The 20,891-nt window shown below is 39.6% G+C and overlaps 1 protein-coding gene across 1 annotated transcript in view; it reads right to left on the bottom strand.

Annotated features, from left to right (window-relative positions):
• Positions 1-6,211: 6,211 nt before the first annotated feature.
• Positions 6,212-20,891, bottom strand: part of CFAP410 (cilia and flagella associated protein 410) — a 34,081-nt gene continuing 19,401 nt past the window's right edge. Inside the window, exons 5-7 of the mRNA XM_075180260.1 lie at positions 12,198-12,375; positions 10,253-10,349; positions 6,212-6,685 (exon numbers count right to left, since the gene is read on the bottom strand). Of these exons, the coding sequence (XP_075036361.1) occupies positions 6,557-6,685; positions 10,253-10,349; positions 12,198-12,375 (404 nt within the window). The 3' untranslated portion in view covers positions 6,212-6,556. The remainder of the gene's footprint in view (positions 6,686-10,252; positions 10,350-12,197; positions 12,376-20,891) is intronic.

Here is a 20,891-nt window from a genome sequence, read left to right as displayed (position 1 = left end):
TGACACCCCTGACGTCTCTAAAATATCATTGTGGGAGGCCCATAAGCGCGTCATCCGAGACAAACTCATCCAGATGGGGGCGGTTAGGAAGCAAGAAAGGATAGCATTTAGGGACTCTCTCTTGGAAAAAATTAAGTCACTAGAAACGAGTCAGAAATCCTCTCTGGACCCCTCCGTTATGACGGAACTGGCAGACGCCAGGAAGGCCCTGAATCAACTAATGTCCGACAAAATTAAACTTGACCTCCGCAAATGCCAGAACAAATTTTATCAATGGAGCGATAATCTGGAGAAACTTCTAGCACGCGCCCTACTATCTCAGAGAGCTCCGCTCTATATTCCTCAAATTAAAACTGAATCAGGTTCCATATCAGTACACACGTCTGAAATTGCCGCAGCATTTCATGCTTATTATACTAAACTCTATAATTTGTCCAATGCAGATATGCGCTTGGCCAAACAGACTCGTATAGCAGAATATCTCAAACGAACAGATTTTCCCACGTTAGAAGAGGAATCTGCACAATTATCAGAGGGACCCTTTACTATTGAGGAACTGGAAGAGGCGATCAAGATGACACCATCAGGTAAAAGCCCGGGGTCTGATGGTTTTACCATCTCATATTATAAAACTTTCAAAGCTCAACTAGACCCTCTTTTGCTACAGGCCTTTAACTCTGTTTCTGCCCATACATACTTTTCTCCTCAATCTATAGCCGCCTAGATCACTGTTCTGCCAAAGGAAGGGAAATATCCAACATTGTGTTCTAGTTATAGACCCATATCTCTACTTAATGGGGATATAAAGCTGTATACTAAATTGATAGCAAATAGGTTAAAACCTTACTTATCTCAAATCATTCATTACGACCAGGTAGGGTTTGTCCCGGGGAGGGAGGCGCGGGACAACACCCCAAAGCTAATCAACTTAGTACAGTTTGCAACCACCAACATTCCAATAGTTCTGCTATCCACGGATGCTGAAAAAGCGTTTGATAGAGTAGATTGGGAGTTTATGCGAGAGGTCCTCAGCCACCTGGGCTCGCTGAGTTAGGCCCGCATCGCCGCCTTGTATTCACAGCCGAAGGCAAGGGTTACTGTTAATGGGCAGTTGTCAGAGCTCATTGTTATATCAAATGGTACTAGACAGGGCTGTCCCCGTTGATTTTTATTTTGCGCATTGGAAGCTTAGGCGCGCTCCATTCGGGCTAACCCTGACATTTCTGGTCTACAGATGAAGGACAAAAGCTTCAAGCTTTATCTCTTCGCTGATGACCTTTTGGCTATTCTCACTAACCCTGTGATTTCAATTCCCAATATATTAGCAGAATGCTATTCTTTTGGCGAACTCTCCAGTTTTAAAATTAACTACTCAAAATCTGTGGCACTTTACATCTCTGCGCCCGAGGCAGTAGTTGAAGGCCTGAAGCCATTTTTCCCATTCACCTGGCACCCAACACGACTCAAATACTTAGAGGTTATTATTAACAAAGACAATTCGAACATCTTTGAAGAAAATTTTATACCCATCACCAACACAATTTGTAAGGACCTGAGGAATTGGCTCCCAAAAGGCTTTTCCCTGATAGGCAGTCAACGTGGCAAAAATTAACCTATTGCCTCGGATCCTCTACCTGCTCCACACGTTCCCTATACACTTTCCCGCCTCATGGTTCAAGACACTACATAAAGCTGTTCAAGTTTTCGTGTGGAAGGACATCCCCACTTTAGGTAGAACATGTTATACATGCGTAAACATACTGGGGGTCTACAACTCCCTCACTTTGCTTTTGTATTACGACGCTGTTATGTTAAATAGAGTGTTGGACTGGACAAGGCAGGGACCTAACAATCAATGGGTCTGGATAGAGAGCTACGTCTCGGGCAAGGCACTTCAATCCACGCCCTGGTTTTCATCACTTCCTAAAATTGCCCATCCGACTGTTACCCAACTCTGGCTAGATGGTCCAAACTACGCTCGGTCCCACACATCTCTTCACGACACTCACTTCTGACCCCGACATTTGATACCCCAGATTTCCCTCCAGGCCTTACTAGACAGACCTTTAGACATTGGATTGGGGTGGGACTCAATCGTGTTGGCCAGCTGGTGGGAGTCTCTGGAGTTTTACCTTTCGCTGATCTCCAGTCCAAATGGGAACTCCCGGATGCAGAGATATGGAGACATATACAGCTCCGTCACTTTCCGGGCTCTCCGGGGATTCGGGAATCTGTGGGGCGGCCACTCACTCTGTTTGAATCTTTATGTACCACCTCATTATATCCTAGACATACACTATCTCTCATTTACAGTATCCTTATTGAGCATTTCTATAGTAAACGACCCACCTTCACACGAGACTGGGAGCGGGAATTGGACTGTTCAATAACCGAACACGACTGGAATGATATCTTTCTACGCACTCAGTCTAGCTCGTTTAGTATACAAATAATTGAAACACAGTACAAGGGGATTACTAGATGGTACCGGTGCCCGTCTGCTTGCTAAGATGTTTCCGGGGGTGTCAAGTCTGTGCTGGCGATGGCAGTCAGTGCCAGGTCCCCAATTACATATATGGTGCTTAGACCCTTCTGGGATGCAGTTCTTCTTCTCGCTAATGCTATTGTGGGTGTGGAACTACCTAATTGGCCCAAATATTGGTTGCTTAATGACAACAAAATGACCATTCCCCAATATAAAAAATCAATAGTTAAAAATCTCAGTAATGCGGCAAAGGCTGTGATCCCGGTTCACTGGAGAATTCCAAATACCCCGGACATTAAAGAATGGTTTGCTCGTTTGGAGTTCTACAGGATAATGGACGATATACTTTTTTCATCAATGGATAAACAAAGATTACTATCTTGTGTGGTTTGAGTGGCTCAAATTCAAGGATTCACCATTATACACTGAGTAGGACAACTGAATCTTTCTACCTATCTCCTCCCAGACATGTCTTTCCTTTTCCCCTTTTACCCACCTTTCTTCTTTCCCCCATCTCCCCAAGCTTTACTACTATATAACATTTTACATGCTTGTTGTTTTTTTTTTTTCTGCTACCCAGTAACACCTTAAATATTTTACATTTATTGTCCAATGCAAGCCATGTAGGTTTGTAAAGCTGTATATTACTAATAAAAAAAGAGATTTACAAAAAATAAAAAAAGTCAAGATCATCCTGTTTTACTACTATATTTGCATATATAATTTTACGTTAGGCAAATAATATTGTATCTCTCACTTAGATACGCTAATTCCCAAAGACATTTTTTTTTTTTTAAGAACATGTTCAATGATTATCTGTAAAACATTAAAGGGAAATATTCCCTTCATTCTTAATAAATATTAAAATTATATGTAATGCTCTAAATACAAACAAACAAACCTTTTAGAAAACTCCAGTGAAAACACAGTTAATTACAATCTAGACTGTTTTTTGCACTTAATTTACCAAATGTACTATTCTTGCTGATCTATTAGGAGAATAATTTAAGGTCCATTTAACATGAGGAATAAAAGAGTGTACTGGTTGATTATTGAAACAAATTACTGGGAGACGTTTCTATGCAAGCTGCGGAACCTTTCAGGATGTAAGAACCAATGTCCTTCAGCACAGATATGTGAATGCGGTATTGATAAAGAAAGCAGCGTAATTTCATTACAGTTGGAGTCATTTATTATTTCTTTGAGAAGGCTGTTAATAAATTATGTGTCTGTTAAAAGGTCTTCTATAGTACACTCAAAGCAGATGTAAACATTGCATTAATTTTAGTACAGTCACATCCTCATGTGTAGGAGTCAATACCTTAATACCATTATATATTTTTCTTTATAGTATTTTGCCTTAGCATTGACTTAATTCCAGTTCTAGACAACAGTGCACAGCCATGATGCCTTTTTTGTCTAATTTATGTAACCTAGCTGTGGATTATAAATGATGCATATTGCAGGTCAATTATGTGTCCAAACATTCAACCAAACATATACTGAAATTTCACTACATATGAATTACTAAAATGTACTGCTTGTAATCAAAATGAAGTGACAATGTCACAAATGTTGACAACCAGAATAGAATGTCCTTTGAAACTTTGAGCGTGATGAAATCCATGCAGGAGTGGTACCGCTAATGAGGTGCAGAATGTATTATGGTGATGGTTGCAAAGACTGTGAAGTGGGTATGCACCTTGAAATCCAATTAGTAGATAAGTAGCTAAATTTGCACACATAAAAAATAGTTTATTATCAACATGCTTAATAACACCTTCATGGCTATTTGCTATTTCTATACTGGTATTTTGAAGAGTCCACACCTGAATAGATGTGCTCTCTTCTCTCACTATTCTGTTTTCTGTTCCTCATCCTTCACCACCATTTCTAAAAAATAAATAAAATAAATCAAAATAAATATATATTTTTAGGTAAAAACGTCCTCTAGAAGACTCCAACCTTTCAACTACAGCCTTTTGAAATAAACCTCCATCTTACATACTTCCTCATGAGAGCTCACCATTAACAAAATATTTATTCTTGCCCTACTTATTAGTGCTTACTGCATTCAAACAAAAGAACCTGGAGAGTTTTTAAAGTGAGAAGGTGTGAATGAGGGAAGTATAAAGGTGGTTATGACACAGTGGTTAGCATTGCTGTCTCACAGTGCTGGGGTCATAATTTCATTTTAACCGGGCCCCAATCTGTGATGTTTATATGCTTACCCCATATTTGTGTGGGGTTCCTCTAGGTGCTTGTTTCCACCACAGTCAAAAAACATATTAGTAGACTAAATGTCTTCTTACAAAATTGACGTTTGTGTGTGGTAGGGAATTTTGACTGTAAGCTCCCATGGGGCAGGGACTGAAGTGAAGGATTACATACTCTGTACAGCGCTGTATAATATGAATGTCGCTATATAAATAAATTATAATGGTTATAAATATATAATTGCACAACGGTCTGGTTTTCTTGTACTATTAATTTGGTGACTTTTGTGGTCTGGAGTCACCTTAGAGTGGCTGTGGCTTCCCAGGGTATGTATTACTTGTCTGGAGATCAATGTCAATATCCTTATAAGTTTACACAAATGTTTGTACTTGTAAGAAGAGTGGTTGGAATCCCACACACATTTTGGTGGTGTCTGCATGTGCAAAAGGCCAAAACAATACTAGCAAAAAGTTTCTCTTGTGCACAATTTGCCAATGTGGGGTATACAAAACTGTACATACAATGACGTTATTGTGGACATATGAATGCATGGCATGCTGGGTATGGTGGGCATAGCTTTAAAAATTGAACCGCAGTGCTCCAATAGATCTTTGCTTACTCACTCTCACAGCAAAATAAGCACTCTATCTGCACTATGAAATAGACACACTCGCTCCAACACACATACTCACTCACTCTCTCCTAGCCCCAGATGAGTAGAATAACTAACCCCCTAACCCTCCCACAATGAGAAATTTCAAAACAGCACTTCGAGCAAGACAGACCTGCCCGGACTGATTGACTAAAAAGAGGAATGAAACACATGATTTGCAAGTCCTGTAACACTGGACAGTGGAGAAAAACAAGCATACATAAAACAGGGACATACAATACAAAATAAGTGTAGATCTGAAAAAGGATAGGGGATAGCTCTGCTCATTAAAGATTACAATCTAGTGATTGTTTATTTGGTAAAGTAAATTCACATTCATTTGATAAAATGTATATTATTCTATGCTTGTATGGTAATGAAATATATCCATAAATTGGTTAGTTTTGATACAGGTGAACTATAATGGTTTTGCGCCAACGGTACTTTGGGTGTTGGGGACGATAACATAAGGAAAAGTGTGAAGAGGGTGCAAGTATATAACAATGCTATCTAGAAAGACTATCACAAATGGAGAGCGTATAATAACATGATTAACCTCCTTTTCAATATTCTCATTGATTACAGTTAGGATCGGCTATTATCACTTCATGAATAGATGTGATCTCTTCTCTCACTATTCTGTTTTCTGTACCTCATCCTCCACCACCATAGTAGTAAATGCAATTTTTTTGCTTTTTCATCATTCAACCAACAATCGCTGTTTTAGTATAAATAATCGGACAGATTATTGCAGATTATCTAAACGCCACAAGTATAGGTGCATTTTCTCACTCAAGAAAATAATTCTATCGTGCATCAGAGAAGTATTTATGAAGAAGTTATGATTCAACTAGGCATCAGGTATATTCTTTAATAAATTATTTTTCGACAAGAAACATCAGTGTCTAAAATATACATTTATTTCATCAGCAAACAGTGAGACCATGGCTCTTTACCTGCATACATTTTCTTATCTTGCCTGTAATGTTTAAGGGACAATATGATTTGCTCCTACATAGTACTGTGAATAGACTTAGATTTCTCCAGTGGTTATTTTTATGAAATAAGCATTTAGCAAATCTAACTTTTTATCTTTGACTTAAACAATCATCATGATGGATGCACGGTTTGAGTATAGACTAGATTGCAGTTTGCAAATGAAATGCTGAAGCATCCAACATGCACCTGCTTACTGGAAACATTTATCTCTCCTCCTGGAGCTCTTTTCTTTGTAGCTGGTGAATGCGATTCTCTGCCGTCCTCTGAACAATTTCCAAGCTTTCAGTGTCCAGGTCCTTCAGCAGCAGCAATATTGCATTAAGGATGTTATTCTGATAATATCAAAATAGAAAATGAAAGATAATTTTAAATAGTGAAAAAGCACCATTAATAGTATATATGCAAATATGTCAATTGTTTAATTATCCTCCCATTCTGAAAATGTAAACACTGGGTCTTAGGGCTCCTTCAGACAAGAGCTTTTGCAGTAAGAAAAGTGTCGGCAGAATACAGCAGGGATCTATATATGTATGTATGTATATATATATATTATATATATATATATATATATATATATACACACATACACATACACATATATATCCTACACAATGATTATGGCACTCTGGCTTGGCTGGGACTTGTAGTTCCCCAAAACAAAATGGCGTCCGTTCTTTTTTTTACATTAATATTACCGATTTAGTAAGAAGAGCCCTAGTGCTTTCAGCACTGGGCTGGTTATTCCTAGAGGGGGGGCCCGCTCGTTTTTTTTCGGCAGACCCCTATCCCTAGGAAATCCAACCCAGTGCTGAACAGCCTGGGGTTGGTTGTTATTATGGCAGAGGCACCCCTGCCGTATGTCCTTCTGCTATAGTTCCACCCATACCGAGCTGGTTTTCCTAGTGCTGGTTGCATGAAAATCGGGGGGACCCCACTCAAATTTTTCACTGATTTTCACGCAACCAGCAGCAGGCTGGCAGCACTAGGGTTAATAGTGGTCAGACAGTGGGGGACCCCACGCTTTTTTTTTATTTTGGAAAATGAATCTATTTTTAAACTTTTGACAGCCACAGGGTATGCAACTCTATAGACAGGGCAATGCAACACTGATGTGTTTACTAATCACACAGTTAGGCAACAGCGTGTTGTATCTAGTGATTTTTAAAGCTGGAGAGTTCGTTTAATCGCAGTTTCATACACTTGAGACTTGTATAGCTAGAGTGGCAAACAGTCGGGACTTTGATCTCTATCGATTTTGGGAATGGCGATATTGACAGAAACACATATCTGGGGATTTTACATAAAATCTCACTTTAATACATCAGCGAGATGAAACACCCGCGAGAAAATCGCGGGATATTCAAAATTGGAACTTGATACATTTACCCCCAGGTGTCTTCCATGCCTCAGGCAGCCAGTGTTGGTGCACACCCACCACTATAGCCCATACCTACCCACCTGTCTGTAATATTTTTAAAATCATGCTTATCAAACAACAACATGGGTCTCCCTTCTGCAGTCTGAGAGATATCAAGAGAAGGTGCACAGTGTAAGCAAATGACCAGTGCATGATGGCAAAGGGAAATAACTGGGAGAGAGAAAAGTTATACCAGGAAACTGAAGCTGAATCTGGAATTACTCTAGTCTGCCGCCCCCATATCTCCCTAAGTCACATTACACTCCTTCTGATAACGGCCTATGAAGGAGCAGCAGTGGTTACAGGAGGACAACATGCTCCCCAGTGCTGCCCTATACTTTTGCAGATTAAGGCTAGGTATTCACCACCTTGCCTCATTGCAGAAATGTCTCTGATACAATACATGCTCATTGGTGTGCTAGGTATGTTTTGTTTTATTTTTATAAAAAATATAATATCCAGTTGGAAATATAAATTTTGTTTTATATTCAGGTGTGTTTAACACCCCGGCTTTCCTGCACCTGTTTAAGAGGAACCTGTCTTAACTACTTTGCACTGCTACTTCCACTATCAAATGTGGTCTCTGACTTTAGCTTACCTCAAACCCCCTTACATCATGATACTGTCTCCACTGTCAGATGAAGTTTAGACCTCACTAATAAAATCACACAAGTGGACAGGTCACTGCCTCCCACAAGATCAGAACATGGATCTCCTGTAGTTGAGAACATTTTGATGATCTAATTGGTTAGAGTTTGTTCTATTCCCAGTAGCTCCAAAAGTGAGGACATCACCGATAAGCATGAGTGGGAGATTTTTTTAATATTTTTTTTCTAGAAGTGTTACATATTGGCACTCTTTGTAATATTCGTTAAACTGTTCTACTCGTCTTTTATATGTAATACCCAAGGTAAGCAGACGCAAGGCTTAACAGTTTTCTTACTGCACAACACTGTCTGAGAAACAACATATTTTGCCTAAAGTGAGCCAACTCTTTATAGTACTTCTTGAGCACTTATTTCTGACTGGCTTGTTTTGTGATCATCCCTGTCTGCTTGTGATCCTGACCTTTGACTTTTTTTCCTGCATTTAAATCAGAGCTGGCTGCTCTAACCTCTGGTCCACCCGTGACTGCGATTAAGTCTCATGCTTTGATTTCGGGTTTTTTCTTGTATCAGTTGCTGTCATGATCCAGCACTTGTTTTCATCAAGACTAGAGCTGAAAAAGAAGGCACTCCTGTCTGGTGTGCCCTCTTTTTCAACTCTGTTCTTGATGAAAACTTGTACTTAAGTTGGAAGAGCACCCCCCTCTCCAAGTTGACAAATTATAGTAATCTGTCATACATATAAGAGGAGGTGGTGCCAGTATGGAAATAATTTCTTCTCATAATCCAGCACTCACCTGAGCCTGCGTGACATGTGTGCAACAAAGAGTGAATCAAAACCAACCATCTCGTTTGTTTAAAAATAATAAAAAGTTTTTGTGAAGAGCAGAATAAAGGGACACTTCTCAATAGGACATGGATTTCCAAAAAGTTACCAACATTCTAGAGTTACAGGACATTTTTAAATCTGCAGGTACCCATAGTCCCCCTTCCACTGTGATGTCAGAACTAGAAAGTATGTGTAAATGCAAATTAGTTGTTTATGACTGTGCAAACATCTTTTGCCCCCAATTCCCTTCAGTTACAGTTATCCCAGCTGCTCAGGCCCCTCTGTTGAGATGTCCTGATAACCCTGATGTAACCTTAAAGAGATTTGAAAGGACTCAACTTTTGAAGACCAGACACTTTGCACCTCAGGTCAGACAGTGCCAACCATTGGTAGCACAGTGGGTCCACTCACACAGACTGTGACTTCTTCCACATTCTGAGACTAGGGTGTAAAGTATGGACAGTGTTGTTTGTATCACACTAAATTATTTACAATTTGGGCAAAGAATGGCAGATAATGAGTCAGGTACATTTTGCATTTACTTCCATTTTCTTTGAGCTGGTTACAAAATGGTACAGACAAGTATATTGGACTTAGAGTTGCAATGTATACACAGTTGCACAAGTATGCATTTGTTCTGGCTTGTATTCAATAACATTATTAAAAAAAATACAGTGTTCTCCCCAGAAAATTTTGCCAGCCGGGTGGCATTAAGTAGTAGTCGGGTGGGGGCAGTTGTAAAACTTTGCAATAATATTTAAAAATGTTGGAGGTTATTGCCCACACTTTTCAGGATTGGTCAGACTGTTGGTCAGTGGTCTAACACACACTGCTGGCAGTAGTGGTCACATGGTGCTTGTTCTAATAGAAGAAACAATTCTTTATTTATTATATGACTCTGTTGGGCTCCAAGAGCCGACTGGCAAGAAAAACAGCCTTGTGGAGTACCTGGGAAATAGGTGCTGGGGAGATATTTTATTAAAACAAGTAAACTTTTCCCAAGATATGCACAGTAACTAAACAATGCAATGCAAATAGATTATAATACCTTTTTCTTTCTGCTGCCACTTGCCTCCATTGGTGATGAGAAAGGTGAAAACTTATCTCTTGGCAGTGGTTTCATGCCTAGCTGCTGGCGTATTTTGCTTGAAAATAAAAAAAATTGTTAAAACCGTTATGTAAAGTTCTCTATGAAACCTTTGGCTAATACTACATGTTTTTCGTTCTAAAATGTTACTTGTATTTCTACAAATTTAACAAGATGAAACTATAATTAAATCATATGTGATCAATGACAGAAACAGTTCTAGTTCTGGTCTGTTCTCCATGTCTTCAGAATAGGTTGTTAAATTTTAAGACCCTTTACATTTTTCTTACAGCTTAAGTCAGCGTGATAGGCCATATTTATAATAGGTTTACAGTACAAAATACAACCAGGCAAGTTTAAACACTTTTCTCCATATTATATGCACTTTCATTAGAAATCCCATTTGTACAGCCCCAGACATTCAAGGGGTCAACAGATCAAATTACAAATTAAGTATATTTGCTAAATTCCCTTAACGTTTACCTCTCTGCTCACCTCCTTACCCTCATTGTACAAGTTTTTACATAAATACTACTTCCTTTCAGACTACAAGATCAACCTAGCTAAAATGTCAAGCTTTAACCTCTTCGCCACTGAGACTATTCTCACCAAGTCCTATGACTATTCTAGCACTTTTTGGCCTGAGCAAATTCCAAAATCAGAATCAGTAAATTGTTTATGCAGTACCCAAACAAATTATACCTTGTTTTTCCCCTAAAATTTCAAAAAAATACCATTAGTTAGCTTATACCTATTGACACAGCAATTCACTTTTTTCAGCACATAGGAAATTTGAAACGGATTCTTCCCTAACCACTTTTGAAAAATGTTCGGGCCCAGAAGAATAATGATTACCTTATATCAAGAAATTTGGTCTTGGCTTTTCAAAAAAAAAAACAAAAAAAAAACCTTTCTACATGAACAATCATTTATAAAAAATGAAAATCCACATCCATTGTAAATTCAGAAAAGCCTCTTAGTTATGTTCCCATAACAGCGGAATTGTCACAAACCCACCTGGAGAAAGCACATACAATTACATTTCATGTCAAACTAAACCTTAGAACACTGGATGAATGGATTTTATTTCTCTCCTCGTCCACTAGAGTCGTAATATTCTGGACATGAGCATAAAATCCCTGGAGTACTTTAATATCAAACATTCCATTCAACTATTTATTCTCTTTATTCCCATTCATTTTATTTCTTTGTCTTTTTAAACCTCTTCCAATAACTGGTTTCTTACCCCACCTACCTTTTAGTTTTTCAACCTCATTTATTTCTCTATCATATAATATCTTATACTTGACACTATGAATAATAAAGTTATCTGCCTGGCATATTTCAAATGCACAACATATTTATGTATGTATTAAGTTTACATACAATTACTTTGTCTCTTACGCCTAACTTTTGTTATATCTCATTTAATCTGAGTAAAGAGTTTAATAATTGGTGGCTTAGTGGTTAGCACTTCTGCCTTATAGCACTGGGGTCATGAGTTCAATACCATGGCCTTATCTGTGAGGAGCTTGTATATTCTCCCCGTGTTTGCATGGGTTTCCTCTGGGTGCTCTGGTTTCCTCCCACACTCCAAAGAAACATACTGGTAAGTTAATTGGCTGCTAACAAATTGACCCAATTGACCCTAGTGTGTGTGTGTGTTTGTTTGTGTATGTATGTATATGTTAGGGAATTTAGATTGTAAGCCCCAATGGTGCAGGGACTGATGTGAGTGAGTTCTCTGTACAGCGCTGCGGAATTAGTGGCGCTATATAAATAAATGGTGATGATAATAATAAAAAAAAAAAAAAAAAAAAGTGTACAATTGCTGTCCATATACCTTTTATGAAAAGCCCAAAAAAGAAAAAAAACACTACTGTATTAGCACAGTCAACAGACTTACTTTGTTTCTTCCATGCTGAAGTTTAGCAAATCATTTTCAGACTCAGTTACAACTTCAGCACAATTATGCTCTGTTGTTGGCTCAGGAAGACCATTTTCTGTATCAGAGATTTCAATTGGAGGAGCTGTGAACTCCTCACCTTCTGTAATTGCCTTGGAGACCTCGTCTACTGTCACGGCTGGAAAAAAAGAAAATACATTGATCTATAATCTAGAGAAAAATCACGTGTTCCGTTTAAAAACATTTTTTTAGGTTACACAAGTTGGTTATGCATTTAGCTATTAAATATTTTATATAAACATGCTCTACAGAATTAAAATTCTGCTAGTCTTTAGATATGTGAAAGCTCAGAAGACACTTAAAATGTCCTGAAAACTTGCCCTGTTGAGAATGTTATACTACATTCAGCAATGTTTGCTACCACTTTTTCAGACTACAACACCAAACCAGGGCAGTGTTAGTGGCCGTCTTTGTTGCTAGAACTCCACTTGTCAGTGAACAGCTTGTTAACTAGTATGTTTCATATTGTAAAGTGTCTATTTCTGAGTATAGGAGGGAAAGTACTTTTTCATGTATTAAAGTTTCATGCACCATATCTTCTTTTCCTTTTAGATTACGGATAGTGTCCAATCTGTACACCCTTCAGATATACAGACTATAAGGGGAGTCTGGGTGCTTTCCTGGTATGTAGCTGGCCTGAACACGCCAACAAAACGTAAAAATGTAGAAACTCATCTAAAATCTTTGTCTTTGGACATTGCTTTTCTCTAGGAAGCACACTTGAATCATGCCCAGGGTACGTCGCTGAGGGCTACGTGGATACGGAAATGCGATTCAGCTTCTTATATTTCTAAAAAGAGTGGAGTGGCAATAGTGTTTCATAAACGGTTGAATTATACAATCGAAAGCTCGTTTCAAGATCCAGAGGTCAGATAATTACTACTACATGCTGTCATTTAGGATGAGAAATGTACCATTTAAAAATATACAGCGGGTGAAATAAGTATTGAACACATCAACATTTTTCTCAGTAAATATATATTTAATATGACTACTGTAATGAAATTTACACCAAATGTCAGCAACAACCCTTGCAATCCACACATGCAAAGAAATCAAAGCATAGATGTCAATAAATTAAGTTTTGTGTAATAATGTGAAATGACACGGAAAAAGTATTCAACACGCTTTCTGAAATTTATTTAAGATACCCTAGCGGTCAGGATGATCTTTATGCCCAAGTAGAGTCCTCAGAGTAGCACAAGCAGTATAGAAGTATAAGGCCCGGAGCCTGTGCTTGAGTACTGGACTGGAATTGGCGTAACAACTGACTGTAACTATTCATGGGAACTCAATCCTGGCTCCTGTGGCCAGGCACACAAGACTGTAATAGAAAACACATAGAAACTCAGAACAGAGCGAACTGGAACTGGAGACAAGGACTAGGAATTCAGAACAGTGACACGGAATGGCGAACTCAGGACTGCGCGGCAGGCACAGACCTGGAACCCACACACAGATACACGGAACTGGTAATAAGCCCTAGAGACTCAGAACCAGCTGTAGCAACAGAACAGGTAATACCGATAAAGCTGCTGGTACTGCAGAATAGATACTGGATGGTGCAGCTTGACAGTGCAAAGTGCTTGCAGAATGATGAACTCCGGACAATGAAGAATGCCGGAAGAAGATATGCTCTTCAGAAAGCAGGATACTTGCAAAGTGATATGCAGATGGTAAAGCAGGATGTACACTGAAGAGGATCACTTTGTAAACACAGGGAATCAGGAACAGTGCAGAACAACTGGAACATGGAGCCTAGGACTATCCTCAGGAGAGAAGTGTGTTGTTCCGGCAATGAACAGATCTCAGCAGCAGGTTTAAATAGGGTGTTCTAAACAACTATTGGCTGCACAGTTCATGTGATTGCAGCTGCTAAATCTGGTTGGTCTGGAATGACTGCTTCCAAGATGGCCACGCCCATGCAGCAGAACAAACAGCATGTGTTAGTTTACAAACGGGGATGTGATGGAGGCAAGCTCAGGGAGGACAGAAAACTCCCGTGGAGCAGAAGGGTAAAAGCCTAGTGACATACAATAAACAAAGGACCTCTGTGCAAATACTGTATTTATCGCTCAGTGTCCTGCTCTGATTACCAGTTCACGCCGATAGATGATATAATGATATAAACCGTATCTGCCAACACTCCTATTTTGCCCTTCTGCTCCACGGGAGGTTTCTGTCCTCCCTGAGCTCGCCTTAGGAGACCAGCGTTAGTGTTTGACAAACCGCAGGTGACCAAGAGGGACCCGGGTTGCTGTGAAATGACAGTGGCGGATGTGGTAAGTGCGGCTAAGACCCCGATGTCTGACAATAACAAGGTGGTTTTAATCAGTGTGACAATGTGAAAAGAATGAATGAATATTGTGCCTTCATTCTCCAAAGAATAGAGGACCAGATGAACAAAACAGATCTGAAGGTAAATCATGTCCGTGTGTATGCATGAATCGCCAGACTGATCGGACCTTCAGTCATAGGTATAATCGTTTGAGACAACACATCGGTCGGAAAATCCTTCAGTGTGTACCAAGCCTTAGGCTAATAGATTCCTTACTTATCTTGGCATTCAACTGACAAAGAATATACGCAAGTTGTATTGCCTTAACGTGAGAAGTGTGGTTAAAGCAGCAGTTGATGAAATGGCCAGCTGGAAACATCTAATGCTTTCATTTCTGGGTCGGGCCAATCTAATTAAAATGATAGTGTTTCCTAAAATATTTATATCCATTACAAATGTTACCTATATTAATATCACCATCAGAGGAAAAGAGACTTAATAGAAATTTAGAAACTGTATTTGGAAATCTAAGCAGCCCATAATATGCATATTTATGCTTCAGCAAAGTATATCTGATGGTGGCATAATTTTAGATTGGGAAAATTAATATAGCTATGTAGGAACTTTAAGGTTGATCAGAGATTATGATTTGGAATAATCGTTCCTGTCAGGTGTGGGTTTATACACCTTTTTTCATTTCACACTAAAGAATCTCCAGGGATATTTTGGACAATCCACTTTTGATGACGGTCTGGAAGGCCTGGCATTTTATTTGCCATAAGTTCCATCTGAATAGTAACTAATCATTGTATCTATCTTTTTTCCATAGCCTATATTTTCATTCTGGCCATGCTTCTTACACTTTTAATTATTGGCATATGTGGGGTTAAGTGTATGAAATCATTGGTCAAGGTTCCCTCATAGGAGTTCCCGACAATATCTCAGATCCTGGATAAATTGGAGCTCCCACATACACAGGTGTTTCCGATTCTTCAGGCCCGATATTATGTGAACACTGTATTAAAGTTTCTACACCCTGGCAATTGGAGCAATAACTGAGACTTGCTGTTGCATAGGCCACTTTTTGGCAGAAATGCCATCTCAACATATTAGAAACTGTGGAGAAGTTCCTTTGACTTTGCCAATACATGTTCGGGACTAGCCCATTGCCTGAGTGTTTTCCTTCATATTTCAGCAGACCCAACCTCAAACCCTGTTTGATCCTTTATAAGGATATTCTTGGGTGTGTCCCAAGCATGTTTAAACTGATCTACTGTATTAGCCTCTACCACCTCTGATGGCAGGCAATTCCACTTATCCACTACTCTTTCTGTGAAGTAGTTTTTCCTCAAATTTCCTCTGAACCTACTTCCCTCCAGTGTTAGTGCATGTCCTCGTGTTCTCATACTTCTCTTTCTTTGAAGAATGTTTCCCTCCTGTATTTTGTTCAAACCTGTGATAAATGTGAAAGTTGCTATCATTTCCCCCCATTCCCTTCTCTGCTCCAAACTATAAATTTTAAGATCATTTACTCTTTCCAGGTAAGTTTTGTGCTGTATGCTATGCACCATTTTAGTTGCCTTTCTTAGTACAGTCTATAATGTATTTATGTCCTTCCGGAGATATGGCCTCCAGAATTGAACACAGTATTCTAGATGAGGCCAAACCAATGACCTATACAGTGGCATTATTACTTCTTTCTTTCTGCTGATTCCTCTCTCTAAGCAACCAAGCATCTGACTTGCCTTCCTCATTGCTGTTACATTGATTACCTGCCTTTAAGTCAGCTGAAATAGTGACTCCTAGATCCCTTTCCTCCTCAGTAGTTTCAATTATAGTGCCATTAATACTATTTTCAGCCTTTAGGTTTTTGGAGACCCAAGTGCATGATTCTGCATTTTTTGGCATTAAACTGTAGTTGCCAATTTCTTGATCACTCCTCTAGACTACCTAGATCATCAATCATTTGTTTTACGCCTCCTGGAGTGTCTACCCTGTTGCATATCTTTGTGTCATCTGCAAAAAAGAATACTAGGAATACATTCCCTTCAATACCATTTGCAATGTCTCCAGTAAAGATATTAAAAAGCACTGGTACAAGTACAGATCCTTGGGGTACTCCACTGTTAACCTTTCCCTCCTATGAATGCACTCCATTTCTCTGTTTTCTATCGGTTACCTATTCAACCATCACTGAATCCAATCCCAAGCTTTCAAGCTTATTTAACAGTCTGCAATGTGGGACAGTGTCAAAAGCCTTACTAAAATCTAGATAAGCTACATCTACAGCCCCACGTTGTTCTATTACTTTAGTCACCCAGTCAGAAAAGTTAATAAGATTTTTTTGACATGATCTCCCCCAGTAAATCCATGCTGTTTGGGATCCGGTAAGTCAGTAGACTGGAGATATGCTACAACTCTTTCTTTTAAGAGTGTTTCCATCAATTTTCCTACTTACATCCTACTGATGTAAGGCTCACTGGTCTGTAGTTGCTTGCCTCTTCCTTGCTTCCCCTTTTTGTATAGTGGGACTACATTCACTGTTTTCCAGTCCTCTGGAATTACTTCTGTAGCCAGTGACTCATTGAATAATTCTGTTAATGGTGTTACCAGCACCCCTCCAAGCTCTTTTAGTATCCTTGGATGTATCCCATCTGGCCCCATTTATTTATCCACTCAGTTTTGAGATCTCTGTTAAGACCTTCTCTTCTGTAAATGTACTTGTACCTACCTCATTTTCATGAGTATACTTGCAACTTAACTTAAAAACTTGAAAACACTTGACTCCACCCTCGGCTTTATTCCTCACATTCAGACTCTCTCCCAGTCCTGTCGATTCCACATTATGAACATTGCCAGAATACATCCATTTCTTACTCCACATGCTACCAAAACTCTTATCCATTCTTTCATCTCCCGTCTTCCCTATTGCAACCTACTGCTATGTGTCATTCCTGACCTATATATCCACACTTCAATCCATCCTAAATGCTGCTACCAGACTGATTTTCCTCTCTCACCGCTCCGCATCTGCTATATCAATTTGCAAATCCCTACACTGGCTCCGTGTCCTCCAGAATCAAATTCAATTTACTCACCCTTATCCACAAAGCCCTCAACAACATTACCCCTGCATATATCTCAAATCTCACATCAGAATACTCTCCCTCCCGCCCTCTTAGATCCATCTCTGACCTTCGCCTTGTCTCGTCTCTGGTAACCACCTCTCACTCCCGCCTACTAGACTTCTCCCGTGCTGCTCCCCACTTATGGAATTACCTACCACGCTCAATCAGATTTTCCCACAACCTTCACTTCTTTAGACGCTCTTTGAAAACCCATCTCTTTTTTGACCTCATCCCCGATAACACTATTAACACTAACGCACCCTCACAACTTTCCCAATCTCAACTCTGAACCACATTTGCTCCTGTTTTAGCTGTGCCCTCTTCCACTTAGAATGTAAGCTCTATACCGAGCAGGGTCCTTTATAACCTTTGTTTTCAGGTCTGCATTTATTTTGTCTACCTTGTAAGTCTCTGCTTTATGTATGTACTGTTTTCCCTATCGTACGGCGCTGAGGAGCACTGCGGCTCCATACAATTCTACTATAACGATAATAATAATAATAATAATAATAATAATAATAATAATAATAATAATAATAATATTATTATTATTATTATTATTATTATTATTATTGAGAGAAGGGGGATTGGACACGGGAAATAGAGAGGAAGAGAGAGGAGCGTTAAAATAGAGAATTGAAAGGATGACGGAAAGAGAGGACGGTGAGAGATTAGATGTGAGGTAATGCCAATAAAGGAAAACAGAGAGTGAACTTAGAGAATGCAGAGGTAGCAGGAGAGAAAAGTGGTAGAGAAGAGGTAATCGGTTCAGCAAGGGAATGGAAAGTAGATGAGAGATGGGGGGAGTAAAACAGTTAGATTTGACAGTGACATTTAGCAGGAGTGGAGAGGGGCTACATAACATTAGGCATTCGGCAAATAACATTGGGCAAAATGTAAGGTGCAGTGAGGTGGCTGTGTACGATTACTGCACTAAGGGTAGCTGGGGAGTCAGAGAGTCAGGGTAAATGTAGCAGCAAGTGTGATTTGAAGGTGGGAATACAAGCAACAGCAGATATGAATCCAACAAGTCATAATAAAACTGCAGCTCTAAGAAGCAAGGTTGAGAAACAGCTCAGCAGGGACTGTCCAGGCAGTGCAGCAGGCAGGTGCAGGATGTGGAGGACAACCCTTATTATTTCATGAAAGGAGCACCATTTATAGTTCAAATAATATTGCCACCTTAAGTTCATTATAAATTAATTTTGCACCCTTAAAAATAATGAGTGCCCCATAATTTATAATTTAATGGTGCCTTCTCTTGCTTTATGAAGAGCAAAATACACTGGCTCCAAAATTATCCAGACTATCAAAATCAAGTAAAAAAGCAAAACCCTGACTGTTTTTTTCTGTAAGTTATTCTGGCGATTTCAACTAAACCTCCAGCAGTTTAGGGGTTTTGAAATTGCCAAACAGTGGCGGCAAATTGAGTTTTCAACATCCAAACCGTTGGACTATACATATGGCGGATTGGAGGTGAAATCACAGCTGATGTGTGGCGGCTTCAAAACAGCCAAAAAAAAGTGCAGTTTCCCCTTTAATTAACCAAACAAATGTAACTAGTTTATTTACCTTAGTAAATTTCACATTGCTTAGAAAACCGATTCCTACAATCTTGGCCAAAAGTTTTGAGAATGACACTAGTATTGGTTTTCACAAAGTTTGCCGCTTAAGTGTTTTTAGACCTTTCTGTCAGATGTTGCTATGGTATACTGAAGTAAAATTACAAGCATTTCATTAGTGTCAAAGGCTTTTATTGACAATTACATTAAGTTTGTGCAAAGAGTCAATATTTGCAGTGTTGGCCCTTCTTTTTGAACACCTTGCAATTCGGCCTGGCATGCTGTCAATCAACTTCTGGCCCATATACTGCCTGATGGCTGCCCATTCTTGCCTAATTAATGGTTTGAGTTTTGTCAGAATTTATGGGATTTTGTTTGTCCACTCTTGAGGATTGACCACAAATTCTTAATGGGATTAAGGTCTGGGGAATTTCCTGCCCATGGACCCAAAATTTTGATGTTTTGATCAGAGAGCCACTTAGTTATCACTTTTGCTTTTTGGCAAATTGTTCCATCATGCTGGAAAAGGCATTGCTCGTCACCAAACTCTACGTGGATGGTTGGGAGAAGTTGCTCTTTGAGAATGTTTTGGTACCATTCTTTATTCAAGGCTGTGTCCTTAGGCAAAATTGTGAGTGAACCCACTCCCTTGGCTGAGAAGCAACCCCACACATGAATGGTCTCAGGATGCCTTACTTTTGGCATGACACAGGACTGATGGTATCGCTGACCTTTCCTGCTCCGGACAAGAGTTTTTCCAGATGCCCCAAACAATCTGATTCATCAGAGAAAATGACTTTACTCCAGTCCCCAGCAGTCCAATCCCTGTACCTATTGAAGAATATCAGTCTGTCCCTGATGTTTTTCCTGGAGAGAAATGGCTTCTTTGCTGGCTTTCTTGACACCAGGCCATCATTCAAAAGTCTTCGCCTCATTGTGCGTGCAGATGCACTCACACTTGCCATTCCTGAGCAAGCACTGCACTGGTGGTACCCAGATACCGCAGCTGAATCAACTTTAGGAGACTGATCTGGTGCTTGCTGGACGTTCTTGGGCGCCCTGAAGCCTTCTTCAAGAACTATTGAACCTCTCTCCTTAAAGTTATTGATGATCTGATAAATGGTTGATTTAGGTGCAATCTTACTAGCAGCAATATTCTTATCTGTGAAGCCATATTTGCGCAAAGCAATGATGACTGCATGTGTTTACTTGCAGGTAACCATGGTTAACAGAGGAAGAGCAATGATTTTAAGCACCATCCTCCTTTTAAAGCTTCCAGTCTGTTATTCTAACTCAATCAGCATGACAGAGTGATATCCAGCCTTGTCCTAGACAATACTCTCACCTGTGATAACAAGAAAATCACTGACTGTCACTGCTCAGACCCGCTGATCAGACGAGCGCTTAATTACCTCTCTCCCTGACAGCTCTTCTTTGGATGAACGCCGTGGTCTCCCATGCGGCCGCCATCTTGCCGGGTTCTGCGCATGTGCGGGCCCAGCGTTTTCATTCACACTCATTCCGGACACCAATCAACTGCAGCTCCCCTATAAAAGGCATCTCTTGCATTAGATGATTGTCAGATCTTCAGGTCTCTCCTCCTGGTTAGACATATCTTAGTACTGGCTCCTGTATCTCTGGTTACCCTGCTCTACAGTCTCCACTG

Source organism: Mixophyes fleayi, chromosome 7, assembly GCF_038048845.1.
Source record: "Mixophyes fleayi isolate aMixFle1 chromosome 7, aMixFle1.hap1, whole genome shotgun sequence".
NCBI classification, from domain to species: Eukaryota; Metazoa; Chordata; class Amphibia; order Anura; family Limnodynastidae; genus Mixophyes; species Mixophyes fleayi.
This window is presented reverse-complemented; position numbering and strand designations above follow the sequence as displayed.